Source organism: Egretta garzetta, unplaced genomic scaffold (assembly GCF_000687185.1).
Source record: "Egretta garzetta isolate BGI_Z169 unplaced genomic scaffold, ASM68718v1 scaffold46, whole genome shotgun sequence".
NCBI lineage: Eukaryota > Metazoa > Chordata > Aves > Pelecaniformes > Ardeidae > Egretta > Egretta garzetta.
Genome location: NW_009260268.1, coordinates 4,370,727 through 4,385,087, shown reverse-complemented (window position 1 = coordinate 4,385,087; position 14,361 = coordinate 4,370,727). Strand labels below are relative to the sequence as shown.

General features: G+C 37.5%; 1 protein-coding gene across 1 annotated transcript in view; it reads left to right on the top strand.

Moving 5' to 3' along the window:
• The first annotated feature begins 304 nt into the window (after positions 1-304).
• Positions 305-14,361, top strand: part of CFAP97 (cilia and flagella associated protein 97) — a 24,150-nt gene continuing 10,093 nt past the window's right edge. The window contains exons 1-3 of the mRNA XM_009642405.2: positions 305-1,176; positions 1,266-1,337; positions 12,846-13,108. Of these exons, the coding sequence (XP_009640700.1) occupies positions 324-1,176; positions 1,266-1,337; positions 12,846-13,108 (1,188 nt within the window). The 5' untranslated portion in view covers positions 305-323. The remainder of the gene's footprint in view (positions 1,177-1,265; positions 1,338-12,845; positions 13,109-14,361) is intronic.

Below are 14,361 nucleotides of genomic sequence, written 5' to 3'. Positions count from 1 at the left end.
AAGACTCTTTAGCTACAAACAATGTTTAACTGATTTCCTTAGGAGTAAAAGTTTTGAAATCATGGTGGTTTTTGCTGTCTAAAAGTAAAGCTTTTCGGTCTAACGTGTAAGCTGTGTACAACAAGGTGGCACTAAATTTCATTATAGTACTCACTATGGGGTTGACCCTAGCAACATAACATAATTAATTGCAGAATTATAAATTACTAGAGCTGAAAGAGTAAAAACCAAAACTATTACATTAGAAGTGTACTTGGATCTGGTTTTGTGCTAACCTTTGGAAACCTTTTCTGATGGTTGCAGGCGGTGCTTCATATTTCAGTATGGACCGGTTTGAAGATGTATCAGATGGTGAAGTGGATCATGCTTTCTTTGATAGTGATTTTGAGGAAGAGAAAAAGAAAGCCGAAGAAAACGGTGAATGTCTAGAGAGAGGAACTACAAAGGCAGCTCTTGCAGACTCTGATTTGGTTTCTAATTTAAAGGATGCAAAGTGTTGTGAGAAGGAAAGTGAAGAAAAGCAGAAAGATTTGTGGAAGGATCAGTCCCTAGAAAATAGCACAGATCATCCTGGAGATGCTTCATCTTTGTCACTTTCTCCAGTTGTAGAGAATGCAGGTACATCTGGAGCAAATAGGGGAACACGGGAGAATGTTCCTGCTGGAATCCCCAAAATAGTTAAAGAAGGTGAAGAAGATTATTATACAGATGAAGAAGATAGTAGTGATGATGGGAAAAAACAGAAAGTTAGACCAAAGTCAGCTAAGCAGTCAAACAACATTAAAAAGTCTAGCAAAAAATACACTAATATCAGCTCCTCCTCCTCCTCCTCCTCCTCCTCCTCTTCCTCCTCATCCTCGTCCTCAAGCTCAGATACAGATTGTTCTGATACAGATTCCGATAGCTGTTTATCAGATTCATCTCATTCTTCCTCAAAGAGGAATGCTTGTAGGAACGCCCTTCTGTCTCCAAAACAAAAATTCAGGTCGGCAATGAAATTAGCAGAAGGAAAACCAAAGCTCGGTGACTACTTGGAGGAGTCTGAAGACACAGTGACTGATGTAACGCCTCTGTCAACTCCAGACATCAGTCCTATCCAGTCTTTTGAACTTGCAGCATCAAATGATAAGAAACTAAAAATAAAAAGACAGGAAAATGTGAACCAAGAATTATATGGTAATTTTGAAGAATTTAAGTACAACACAAAATTTGTAAAACCTACAGGACTGGGAAATCCCATCTTATATGTGTATTTTTTTCATTAGATTCCGAGTTTGATCGCAGATACAGTCGAAAAGTCCTGCATGATGCCATGGACCTGAATCAGCTTTTGAAAGGTGACTTTTAAATTTTCTTTTTATAAAGTATGACGCCTTGTACATTGTTGAGAACAGTTGACTTCTAATAGAAGAGAATGAGGTTTTAATGTGCCACATGTATTTTTTAAAACTGGTTTGTGATTAAGCTGTGTTGATCTAATTCTATGAATTCTGATGTATGTAAGTAGTACTGATTCTACTGTGGAAAGAAGTGTGTGTATGAGCATGTGTTGGTATGCTTATACCTAGAAGTAAGATATGCAGACGGGGTGAATCTAAATAAGATTTGATATGTTAACAAATTAAATAATAGAACTGCACATTTTTTTAGAAATCAAGGTTTACTGGACTATGCCACAATTTACTATCTAAATTGAAACACCAGCCTTTCTGATAAAATGATGGGTTATCGACCTTCAAAATTGAAAGGCCGTCCAAAACTACATTGCATATTCATACATTTAAACTTCTGGCACCTTTTTGATAACGAAATGGGATTATTTGAAATTCTTTTTTTGAACTGAGTGTCTGCCTTCTGAAATACCATAAAGTTGAGTAAAGGTATTTTAAAGCGAAGAATAACAGATAATATTTACTAAAACTTGAGTGGTTGCTTCTTGCCAGTAGATTTAATAAATCTTAATAAGGAAGTCAGAGAGAGAGAGAGAACTTGGTATCTCTTTTACTGCATTCATTGCAAAACTTCATTGTATGGGGTGAGAATGCACTGGATGATCTCATGTGCATAGTTTAAGGTCTACCCAGTGCTTTTGCACTGGTTTTCATGGCCCAGAGTTTTCAGTAGTAAAATCTGTAAAATAAAAGAGGCTTGGCTCCAGAAATCTGCTGATCTCAGGTGAGGAAAACTTCTTACAGTTTACGTCTGGTACATTTCAACCCAAGTTTGCTGTATTGTGGTAGATGACTAAACCTGCATGTGTCATCTTTCTTCACTTCATACCTTGCTAGACTGAGCCTATAGTGAGTAAGGATTCAAAATAGATTGTATGCGTCATTTAACTTTCCTATGAGTAGAAATTAAGGTTTTACTTGTGTGGAAATTCTTCTGATGGTAAGAAAAGCAGAGCTATCCGTCAAGAAAGGTAGGGCTGAGTCTCATCTCTGACAGACCTTGTGCTCCAGCAACTCTTTTGTACTAGAAGAAGCTCCAACCACTTGTCAAAGCATGTTGTTAGAAGCGTTGTTGCTAGGCGATTGAAATTATGGTGTCCTACATCTTTATTTGTTCTCTGATAACAAGAAGCTATTTAATGACTGGTCATTATGGAAGGATTCATCTCATCCCTAAAACAAATGGGTACTGTAGCTCAAAGTAAGTATTCTCAGGGATGAATCTCGGCGGGGGAGGGCATTTTTTTTTCCAAAAATGAAAACCAATTCTAAATAACAATAATAAAGATTGAATAATGCGAACTAGAATTCATATAGTCTGGCAGCTAATGCTCCTGATTAACATGCATATTACTCCCAAGTGCCTCTCTAAATTGGCAAGCGCAACATAGCTTAATTACTTTGGGTATTTTGAAGTTTAAATGGGGCAGGATTATTAATGGTGGAAAGTAACTACTCAGGGAAAACAAGAGCTAATCTTATTCTGAGTTATCTGACCTTCCAGGTTTTAATGTACTCATTTTAAAAAAAAAAAAAAGTGCAAATCATTCCCCCCTCAGTCTGCAAGCAATGTTCATCAGAACTGCATAGGCATGAACATTGCTTCAAGTGAGATCAGTATAAGCCCAGACTTGTATGCATGAAAGAGTATTTAAATGATCATCAGGCTGTCTCAAATTTGGTTTTAAAGTATCATATTCTTCCAGTAATCTATACTGATAAAGCACATCGTTTAAAATTTTTGTCGAATATGTTTGTAATAGAGCTTGGCCTAAGCATTTACAGCAATTATGCAAGTTTAATTTCCCAAGGTCCCCAGAAACTTGCAGAATTTCAGTGTGATCTGTTCCTGTGTTGTTTCTGGGGGGCGTGCAGTAATTAATTTTGTACAATTCTACGCACCAGTAATGAGAACATTTGGGAAGACTTGAATCTCTTGTATTAAAAAAGAATCACAAAAACAAAAAAAGGGAAGAAATCTGTTAAAAGTGCATGGTGTTCGAAGAACAAGTTTTGGACTAGAACAAGAGTCTGGTTATTAAGCAGTGAGGTAGTTTCTGTTTCTTAAAATAGAATTAATTTGAAGCATTTAGACAAAATGTTGCAATTAAAAAGGAGATTAAATAGTTTTTCCTCTGTATTATATGCCATTGATAAGTATTTGTGCTCATATTGCAAACTCTTCATTTTTATAAGCGTTTTTAAAAAATCGTATTTAGATAAAAAAATTTATCATGCCTTACATCTACGAAAGCTATGCTTGTTCTTAATAGAAGCCAAATTTTAAGTTATGCTATTCTGAATAATTTAAATTCTCACAAATAACATGATTTTAATTGGAAATCTCATAGTCTCCATGCTGTATATTGTGATTTGAATGCTTTTTAGGTGGGTATTGCTGTGCAGCTGTATCACTGATTTTTAGAAATACTGTTTTATGACCAGAACTCTGAAAAGAGATTGACAAAGATATGTGATAACGCTTCATTACTCTGTCTCAAAGTTGTCATTTTATGTATGCTGTTACTGAAGTGAGCATTACCAGGTATTACAACTTGGTGTGCATTCTCCATTCACCCTATGGAAGATAACTGAACTAGTTTTAGTCGAAAAGGCAGAAAGCTACTTGGTAACAGTAGCTGGGGGCAGAGTGAAGGTTATGCTTGAAAACTGGAGAGAAACAGGTTTTCCATGTTGCTAAAGACAAATAAAGCATAGGAATGTAGTCCTTACGGGCATTTATTAGACAGGAGTTTAGCCCTGTTTCAAAGGGAAGTAGTACAATAAAATATGCAGTTGCCAGAACCTGCAGGTTTTATGGCGGTATTGGCATGGCTTCGCGTGCACGCTGATGAAGGAGGGGCATGTGAATGGTAGAGCACTCTTGAGAGGAGATGCAGCGTGAAGGAAGACAGATAAACATGTGCAGTGAAGAAATTGTGGAGCCCAGGTATCCGTAAGCTACCATGTTAAGGTGCACAGTCACACTGCTTCAGTTGTAAGGAGCCTGCAGTTTGCAGTGGGAAGAGTATCGCTAGAAACCGCAGGCCATAGTGAAAGCAGAGGTGGTGCAGGGTGGACAAATAAACTTGAAGATTTTTGGATCGATCTCTGTTGTTTCCAAATCAGTCCTGTGGCAGTGTCCAATGCTTGGTTCAGAGTGGCTTGGAGTTCAGGTGGAGGGAGCACCCCCCTGCAGCACCATCCCTGAGGAGCAGAGCCTGCCCCGCTCATCGTGCTGAAGCCCTGTGGCTGCAGAGCCTGGAGCACTAAAACCAGCCTAGGTCATGTTACGGTCTAGGTCTGCCTGGACCATGTTATTCAAGTTCCTGGACTTGGTGATTGCTTATTAATTATCCCTGCACTGTGCATAAAAATTCTTGGGTTTATCTGTTTTGGTAGCTGTGAACTGCTGAGGGGTGTTTAGTTGTTCTTGGTCATGGTTTTTACTTTTGTTCATGAAAAACCATTGATGTTTGCGTGGCATGCTTATTTAAAACGTTTATAAATGCTAAATATGACACTTGAATCCACTCATTTTTACAGACATAAAGTCAATGTTTAGGAGGCTTACATCATTTCATTACAATGCTAAGACTGATGTCATGTAGCTGTTGTCATTATGGTGTATGACTATAAGAACTATTGTAGCACTGTGGAGTTAGACAGCCACAGTACTTAGGAATTTAAATCTTACCAGTGGGGCCAAGAACGTAGGTACTCATAGCTTCAGTTACTCAAGGTTAGCAGGGTTTATATTTTACAGACCTCTCCTCACTCTACCCTTCTTTTTTTTCACCACCTGCATGGAAAGACATATAGGTGTTTATAATTTTTCAGGTCAAAATACAGTTCTTCAGTTGTTTCATGATGTTATATAGATATTTTTTAATGTAATTCTCTTGTGAGTCAATGCTGTTTCTACTTTGCTATAAACTGTAAAGATCTTTCATAAAATTAAAATAATAACTAAGAGCAATATTCAAACCCATAATAATAAATGTCAGAGTTATCTCCTTCTCTGCTGTACTCTTGAGTAATCTGAACACAAAGAGGGAATTAAATACGCCAATGCAAAAAAAATAGATTGCCAAAAATTGATTTTGGAAGTGCTTTCATAAAGCTCTATGTTAGGAAGATGGGAATAAAAAATTGGAAGTTTTTCTGATGCTGTTTTGCTTGATCCTATATCTTGATCCAATGTCCCCTGTAATTTTAAGGAATTGAGGTTATGCAGATAAAGAGATGGGTTAAGCATATGTGTGTGAATTATGCACTCATCCATTTCCATCTCATTACACTACAGACATGGTCTCTGTCTTTAGACAAGTCTCTTGATTTCTGTAGTCCAGAATACACAGCATTTTTAGCATACAACTCTGTATCTCTTTATCTGAATTTATGTTGGGTATCAGTACAGTAGCAATGGGATTGCACAAGGTATGTGGAGTGCTAAAGATTTAGCACCTCGTGTGTTCTTTGTAAAATGGGGTTGATACCTGCTTATTTTACAGAAGTGTCTGTGAGAATTAGTCTGTAAATCCATGGTATTAGCTATTATTAACTTGAGGAGGTGGTGTGATGGGGTAAGTAGGACAATGGGCCACAGGCTGAAGACCTGAATTCTGTCCTTGAAGCTCTCACTGACCTATATGATCTCTGATAAATCTTCTTGCCTCTTCTGTGCCTTAGATTTTCTATTCTAAAATAGTCAGAGCTCACTTGGTGAAAAGCACTGTGATAAAAATATAATTATTATGAAAGTAAAAGCTCTGTGTTTCTGAATAAAAGCTATTGTAGAAAGCTAAACAGCAGCTTCAGCTGAACATGCAGCAATTGCTTTAACTTTTCTTTTTTGCTATAATTTGTCACTCAGGAAATAGGACAACTTTTTTATAACTGAAGTTTCTCCTCTTAGGGATATATGACCTGTGTGCTCATTCATGTTCAACTAGTGTATTTGTAGAATACTGGTTAAACAATATCTAAATTTAAAGTAGACTCTTAAATACATACATAAACACCCAAACTCTGCAGTTGAACTAAACATGTGTGGCTTTTTCACCAAGTTTTGTTTAGTTTGTATGTTCATAGTTTGAACTAATGGTGTATGTATGTGTATACATGTGCATCATTTTTGCAGGTCTGGTAAGTCATGTTTAGGTAGAAAAACAATGAACAGCTTGTTCCTATACTTAGAGTTTGAAAACAGATTGAAAATCTTTAAGATTGTAAAGGGATCCAGACTTCCCCAACATCCATAAGAAAATGCATCATTTTAGGGGAAAAAAAAATCTGCACCTGTAAGGTATCTGTTGTCTTTCTCGTGACATCAAGAAATAACTAGCAGCCCTATTTAAGCATAAATTTTTCAAGAGGAAAATTTATACTTGAAAGCACATTCTGCTTTTCTTAAAAACAGGTCAAATCATGAATCCTCCAAAGTCCTTTTTAAAGAGTTCTGTGACATGAAATAATGTATATTCTAGGAGATACCTGTTTAGAGTCACTACAGGGCAATAGTTTTAGATTGAAACTATTAGACATTGATGAAGAACTGTGATTTTTAATCCTCTTGTATTTTTCAGATGTGTTACAGATGTGGTAGTGGAGCAGTATAAAATAAAACACCAGGCAAACTCAAAAGTGTAATTAAGCACCGAAGCAATTTAACGTACTTTCCTCTAGTGGATTGCAACAGATACACTGAAACATGCATGATTTTAATTTTAGCCTTAATGACATTAGGACAGCTGTATCATCCTGTCCTAATGCATTTGACTTGCTAATTATCATTTGTATTTTGTATAAGGTTTGGCCTTTCTCACTCTGCAAGGTCACTTCAATTATTACAAATTGAAAGCAATAAACAGCTTGTTTATTGCGTAAAAGAAAGTCAGGTGCCTCTCCATGGAAACCAGCTTTCATAGAAATCCTGTGAATACCAGAGAATTTTCTTTTCCTGCTTACCAGTAAATGAGAAGTAGAACTGCACACTCTGTAAGTCCTTATGCAAATGCTGCTGCTTGTTTATCCCCTTCCCCCAAATTATTGATTTATGGTCTGGCTGATAATGAAGTGGTAAGTAGGGATTTAATTAAATTACTTCTTACCCACTGATAGAGTATGAAGCTACAGGTAAATCATATTTAATTGTTCCAAGACTTACAAACTCTTCAGAATGTTAAATCATAATCTTAAACTATAGTGTTGCCTCATTTTGTCATTGGTCACTGCAAAAGTAGTCGGATAAACCATTCAAACACTTACGCATTGTGATTAAAGAGTAGTGTGCATGCATTGGTGAATAAATAATTGAAATAATTTTGAAAGTCAAATGTTTGAGTTATATAACACTAACTGTACCTGAAGTATTTAATAGCATTTAGAATAAATGCATTTACCTCTTACATGGGATCTCAGTTGGTTTTGGACATACGTACCTGCTGTGGAATACATAATTTTCTGTTGTAGTGTGCAGAGAATAGGAATATGATGCTGTATAAGCGGTGTTTTGCAGTGTGCCAGTTGGACAGATTTTCAGCCAGGTAACTTTGGAAGCAGTGGAAACTATTACTGCTGATTTGAAGTTCTGAGGTCAGGAGCCTCATCCTGGACCATGGAAATAGTGTCACCCCTGTTTCAGGAAGACCTGCAGAACCTTTTGCTCACTGCTTTGTTAGATTGCTACTGTGGTTTATTCAAGCATTGTCTAAGGAGCAGTGATTTCATGGATGCCTCTCAGCCCTGTGCTTGTTTTGTTAGGAACAATCACTTACCCTGTAGTATTAGTGATCCTCTTTCAGTAAATGACGCAGTGTGCATTCTGTTGCTTGCCTTTTTTTCTACTAACTTTAAACTCTCCTGTCACACAGTTCCTAAGGAGATGAGTGCCGTTTGCTGTGATTTAGGAAAGGTTAGCTATGGAAAGGCTTCAGGCAGTTACAGTTTGTTCTGAAGCGGTTTTTGCAGCTTAAATTCTCCCTTAACAGATCTTAACTAAGTAAAACACAGCTCTAACTTATTAATTTATCATCTTGAAGAACAACAAACCAACTATTTTTTAACGTGTTATCTGATCCAGTGCCTTGGTGTAATGTAGCACTGTTACTGCCAAGAGCTACTTGTGAAATTTGAAATGCGGTTCATACAGAAGGCTGACTACAAAAAGATGAGTTGAGGAACTAAAGAAACTAGTGAGGAACTAAAGAGTTTTAGATTGATCTTTTCAACCTATGCCCTTGAAGAAAATGGCTGCTGCACATGTTATATTGAGTCTGAAGTTTTTGTACAGAATTAATGAGTCTCTGTAATTCAACAATGTAACAAGAGATCAGTAACTGAGTTTTGGCAGTCTTCTGCTCGGGCTTCACTGAATTAACTTCAGAGCAAAACCTTCATGGTGATCTTAATTCTTTCACTTTATTATGTTTCTTTAGAGTTGTGATAAATTGATATTATCACTGTTAGCAAGCCCTTAACCTCAAAAGTTGTTAGAAAGCTGTTGGCAGTAGTAAGGTCAGTTTCCATACTAAGTATAAATAGTAAATAATAATAAGGCTAAGAGTGAACAGCATACTGAAGAAAGTGGGCTGGAGTCTCTCTTCTGCCTGCCGCAAGTGGGAAAGGCTATCTTCATGGTGAGGTGATAAAAGGTGTGAATGAGGCACTGTGGAAGGAAAATATATTGAAAGGAAAAAGGCTTATGAGAGGCTAAGGAAAGGGGAAAGAACGAAGAGATGAATGAAAAAAGAAACATCTGTGTGTTGGGGGGATGTGACTGAAGAAGCTGGAAGGTGAGAGTGAAGTTAGTAAAGTTTCGTCATGCTTTATTCATATATAGGAACTTAGTATCCAGTAGATCAATGCATGGAAACGTACATAGATAACGTTTTCACACTAACTGCCCAAGAGATTCTGGTAAAATACCACTGGTGTTTAATGTTCCAGAAGTTGCATACATACCACTGCCCCTGAGGAGATCAGAGTGACCAAGTAACACAGTGCTTGTTGAGCCCTGCGTGTAGCAGTCGCTGCAGGGCTTCTGGAATCATTATTTCTAAAAGCATTTACTGACCAGTATCGAGGGGAAAGGGAAAGGCTTGTTCCATGTCATTGCTCTGTTTTTATTTGTTTTTCATCACAACTGACAGGGATTTTCCAGAAAAATGAGCAGGTCAAAAGATAAATAATTACCTTAATGCTTATTTATCTCTAAGCATTTTTAATCTGTGTTTATTGGTTATAGTTCACAGCTGCATCATAAGAGTATACACACATACCAGTATCTCAAGAGTGGATGTCATGAGGACGGAGGCAGACTCTCCTCAGTGGTGCCCAGTGACAGGACAAGGGGCAATGGGCAGAAACTGAAACATAAGAGGTTCCAGTTGAACGTGAGGAAGAACTTCTTTACTTTGAGGGTGACAGAGCACTGGAGCAGGCTGCCCAGGGGGGTTGTGGAGTCTCCTCCTCTGGAGATATTCAAAGCCCGCCTGGATGATGTCCTGTGCAACCTGCTCTGGGTGAGCCTTCTTTAGCAGGGGGGTTGGACTAGATGATCTCCCGAGGTCCCTTCCAACTCTTGCCATTCTGTGATACACTCTCCACCAAAGTATAGCCAGCTACCTCATAGAGAATTAAAACTATCATGTACCAGTGAAGACATGAAAATGGTATTTCTAGTTAAAAATGCCCCCATTCAGAATGCCATTGCTGTAAATGGAATTTGATTAGTTCACACCTTTCACAGAGAGAAAGGAGCGGTTTGGAATTTGCACTGACAGTTATTGAGAAGTTTAAATGTCTCTTGTCAGAGATTGCATCACCAATAGCCTTGGTGCCACAAAGCTAGGTTGAGACTTCAGTTGAACAACTGTTCTTTGCCACAACCTAATTTCCACTCTTGCATATGATTTGCAGTCTTGTTTAACCTGTGAGATACTGTGGATGTAAGACAAAAGGTGAAATTATCTTTCATAGGTTTGTAATAATACAATTATCAATTATATAACATGATATATATAAATATCATCTTCACATGGTTGTTCAAATTACTTTCTTCTGTGTTCTGCAGTGCTGGTTTTGCGTGTTCCCGTAAGGACATATTTAATAATTTTTTACTGAGAAGTACACTGCAGCTTGATGTTATCATGTGAATTGTGTGGCTCTAGTTATTTTCTGTGCATTCTTTTTGTCCCTTGTAGGTGTATCCAGATGAGTTTCATCCCAGGTTTGTCTCCTGAAATGGTGTTGATGGCTGCACTGGTTTTCCCTTGAGAATAACTTAGTAAATTGTAATGATGCTTTTTAAGATGTTTATACTTTATTAACTTGTTGGTTGACCCGCTTGATCTGCACTAGTTTGCATTGTGTTTTGGTTTTGAGGTGATTTGTATCTTCTCTTGACAAATTAAAACAATATTTGCTAATGTGGGCAACCTCACAGTTAGAACTGCCAACGGGCAGATCTTGCCTGTGTTGGCTGGCGTACTGATGGTGCAAGCTTACTAATTTCCAGAGCGATTTTGAAATTCATAAACTGTTTGATTTTGAGTTCTGGATACTGTTTCTAAATTTCTCAAAGACAGTAGCAATATTTGCTTGCATCAATTCTAGAATAAACTCAGTTGAGATACTGCAAGAAAGATTTCATTTTGTTTTGAAGTAAGAATATGCTCATCATTCTTTGAGGTTTTTAAGCTATTAAAGGTTGCCTCAGACATCTCCTGCCAAAAAAATTGCTGATGAGGAAATGTTTGCTGATGAAATATTACTGCATGCCTGTTTTCTGTTTGTTTGTTTCTTCTTTCTGCTTTTCTCAAGGCTTCTGCTTTGGATGCTTCTTTTACTTGTGTGGGGTTTTTAGGGGTAAGAGTGTGGGGTATCTTCTGGAGGCACTGTGATATTGGAGGAATGTGGGGAATGGCTTGAGTAAGGTGTCCTCATCTGTGTCTCAGCTCCAAAAATCTGTTTGATCTAACCTGGTACCACTATTCCTGTACTATAGATAATGCAATGATTTGATAGGGTAATACCATGACAGCAAAGCTCTTAAAACAGTTGCCAGAAGATCTACTGCAGAGCTTTAGAAAGCAAAGGCTTAGAAATAGGTCAATAGCAAAGATCCAAGTGGAACTATAATAAACATAGCTGGCTCTGGCTGAGAATGAAGTTTTCCAGTTATTATCTTGATCTTGCAAATGTGCAAGTCTGCCTTGCTGTGTATTTTTAAGTGTGTTCCTTTTGTCTTGAAACCACATATCCTGGTTTATTTTGTTGGGTTTTTTACTGTTTTAAATTGCCAGGCTCCAATAATTTTTCTTCTGTTATATATGCTCACTTATTTCTCTCTATCCTTTAAATTAATTTTCATCTTTCCCTTTACAATTCCTGTACCAACATGATGTAGGATTGCCTCAGGAGCAAAGGATCAGCAAAATAACTTCAGGAAATGCATTTTGTGTCTCTGAGTTGTGCTTCCCCAGTGTCAGTTTTCTGTTTGAAACATCATTTCTGTTCTGCCTCTCAGCTGAGACAGATAGTTTAGTTATCTTTGGAACAAAGTTTAAATTTCTTTCCATGTGCAAACATCTAAATACTAATTTATGGTTTAATTCTTGGTTCTGTAGTTTATTTCTAGTCCTAACTTCCTGAAGCTGTGTTTTCTATTGCTTGGAAAACTTCTCTGCTTATTGTGGTGCCACAAATGATAACCACTGTGATGATGATTATGTTCAGTGTTGCTTTAGTGCTGTATAATGGTAGCCCCATTAGCATATATATATATTTTTATATATAGTTGCTGATTGCAGGTACTGCAGTAACTACAGTCAAAATATTTGAGGATGGAAGTCTGAGCATATTGTGTCAATGTAGAAGTTGGGCAAGCATACTGGTAAAGGTAGAGATCGGGGGGATCAGGAATACTGACCATGCATAAGAAATAACTGTGCACATAAGGCTGATTTATATTCAGATTTCTAAATAACAGATATATTCTACACAAATGCTTACAGAGTGTCTGTGTGCATATTGCTGATTCTCTTGTGTTGCTCAGTTGTTCACCGCATCTGTTCAATTCCTCTGGATTACCTGTCATAAATGGGGAGGAGGGGGATTCCTAGTGAGAAGGAAGCAGATGGGTTTTAACTAAGGCCAAAATTAGATGTGAGTTTTTTTTTTTTATTGTGAAACCTGTGTAAAATCAATGTATTGAGGACAACTGAGCATCCCTGAAAAATTCTGAAATGCCTACATCTGGAATTCACATAGAGGAAGTTGAAATGTACCTTGTTTTTTCAGGTCTGTAAATAAATCCTAATAATAGAATGCAAGAATTCTGTTTGGTTTGATTTTTTTAATCTGAATATTTTACTTTTTGCCATTTGAAAGCTTTCCTACAGTTGGAGAAAAAAGAACAAAAACTAACCATCGATCAGCCATCTAAAGGAACAAGGAAAAATTATTCTTTCACAAATGAAGAAGTAAGACAGATAGATCGAGAAAACCAAAGGTTGCTAAAAGAACTGTCCAGACAGTCTGCAAAGCCAAGAAGAAGTACCACGTTGAAGAAGTCAGCTGTACCGCCTCCTAAATTGTACCACAGTGCCCTCAACAGGCAAAAGGAGCAGCAACGAATTGAAAGAGAGAACCTGGTAAGTTTTGAGAACGAATTTGGATCAGTAAATTGAGAAGGACTGTGTGTTGTCAGATGAACTACTGCTAAATGCTTTCAAAACGGATAAGGCAGCGCTTGGAGCTTTACTGCAGTAAGTCTGCAGTTAATTTCCTTTACTATGCTGTTTGCATAACTGTTCATATGTTGGGGTTTTTTTGGTGGGTGGATGATGCTTTTTTCAGATGAAAATAGATTTTACTTAATATGAGTTTGCTCTACGTTGGTATCACTCAACTTAGGAGGAATAACCGTTATTGTTAACACGCTCATAACTTTGGATAGCAGCCTAACTATTCATCCTGCTTCGTGCAGTGTCTCAAGAACAGGGTGCAAAAAATAAAGCATCAATGATAGCCTCAAACCCATTATATCTGAAATACAGAGGATACAATGTGAATGTCAATTTTGTTTCTTGCCTTGTTTTGTAGCTGTCTGTCTCTTTCAGTATTTGTAGTGCCCTACTTGTCATAGTATTTGAATGTCATGGCAATCACAATAACTTGAGTGGAAAACAGAAATTCAGACTAATTTATAAGGATATTGTCAGAGTTGTCAACAAAAATAATACTGATTTGAATAAGATATTTTTAGTGATTGAGTTGTAAACCATATAATGACACTTTCATATCTCCTAGTTTGAAAAAGATAAAATATAGTTAAAATATTTGGAAAACTTATAGTGGGAGTAATTTATTCACTTTTTTCATCTGTGTAAGTGTAGGTTGCATTTCCTTTCGTATAGATAGACAGAGATATAGACTCAACATGGTCTGATTTTGACCAATTGTCATGGCTTAACCTCAGCCAAGAGCTAAGCACCACACAGCCACTTGCTCACTACCCCTGCAGCAGGCTGGGGGGAAGAGAATTGGAAGGGTAAAAGTGAGAAAATGTGTGCGTTGAGATAAGAACAGTTTAATAATTGAAATAAAATATAATAATAAAATTATAATGAAAAGGAAATCAACAGAGAGAAATAAAACCCAAAAAAGGCAAGCAATGCAAATGAAAACAATTGCTCACCACTAACTGACCGATGCCCAGCCAGTCCCCGAGCAGCAGCCCTGCGGCCAATCTTCCCCCAGCTTTATATGCTGAGCATGACATCATATGGTGTGGGATACCCCTTCAGTCAGGTGGGGTCAGCTGTCCCAGCTGTGTCCCCTCCCAGCTTCTTGTGCACCCCCAGCCTGCTCACTGGTGGGGTGGGGGGAGGGGCAGAAAAGGCCT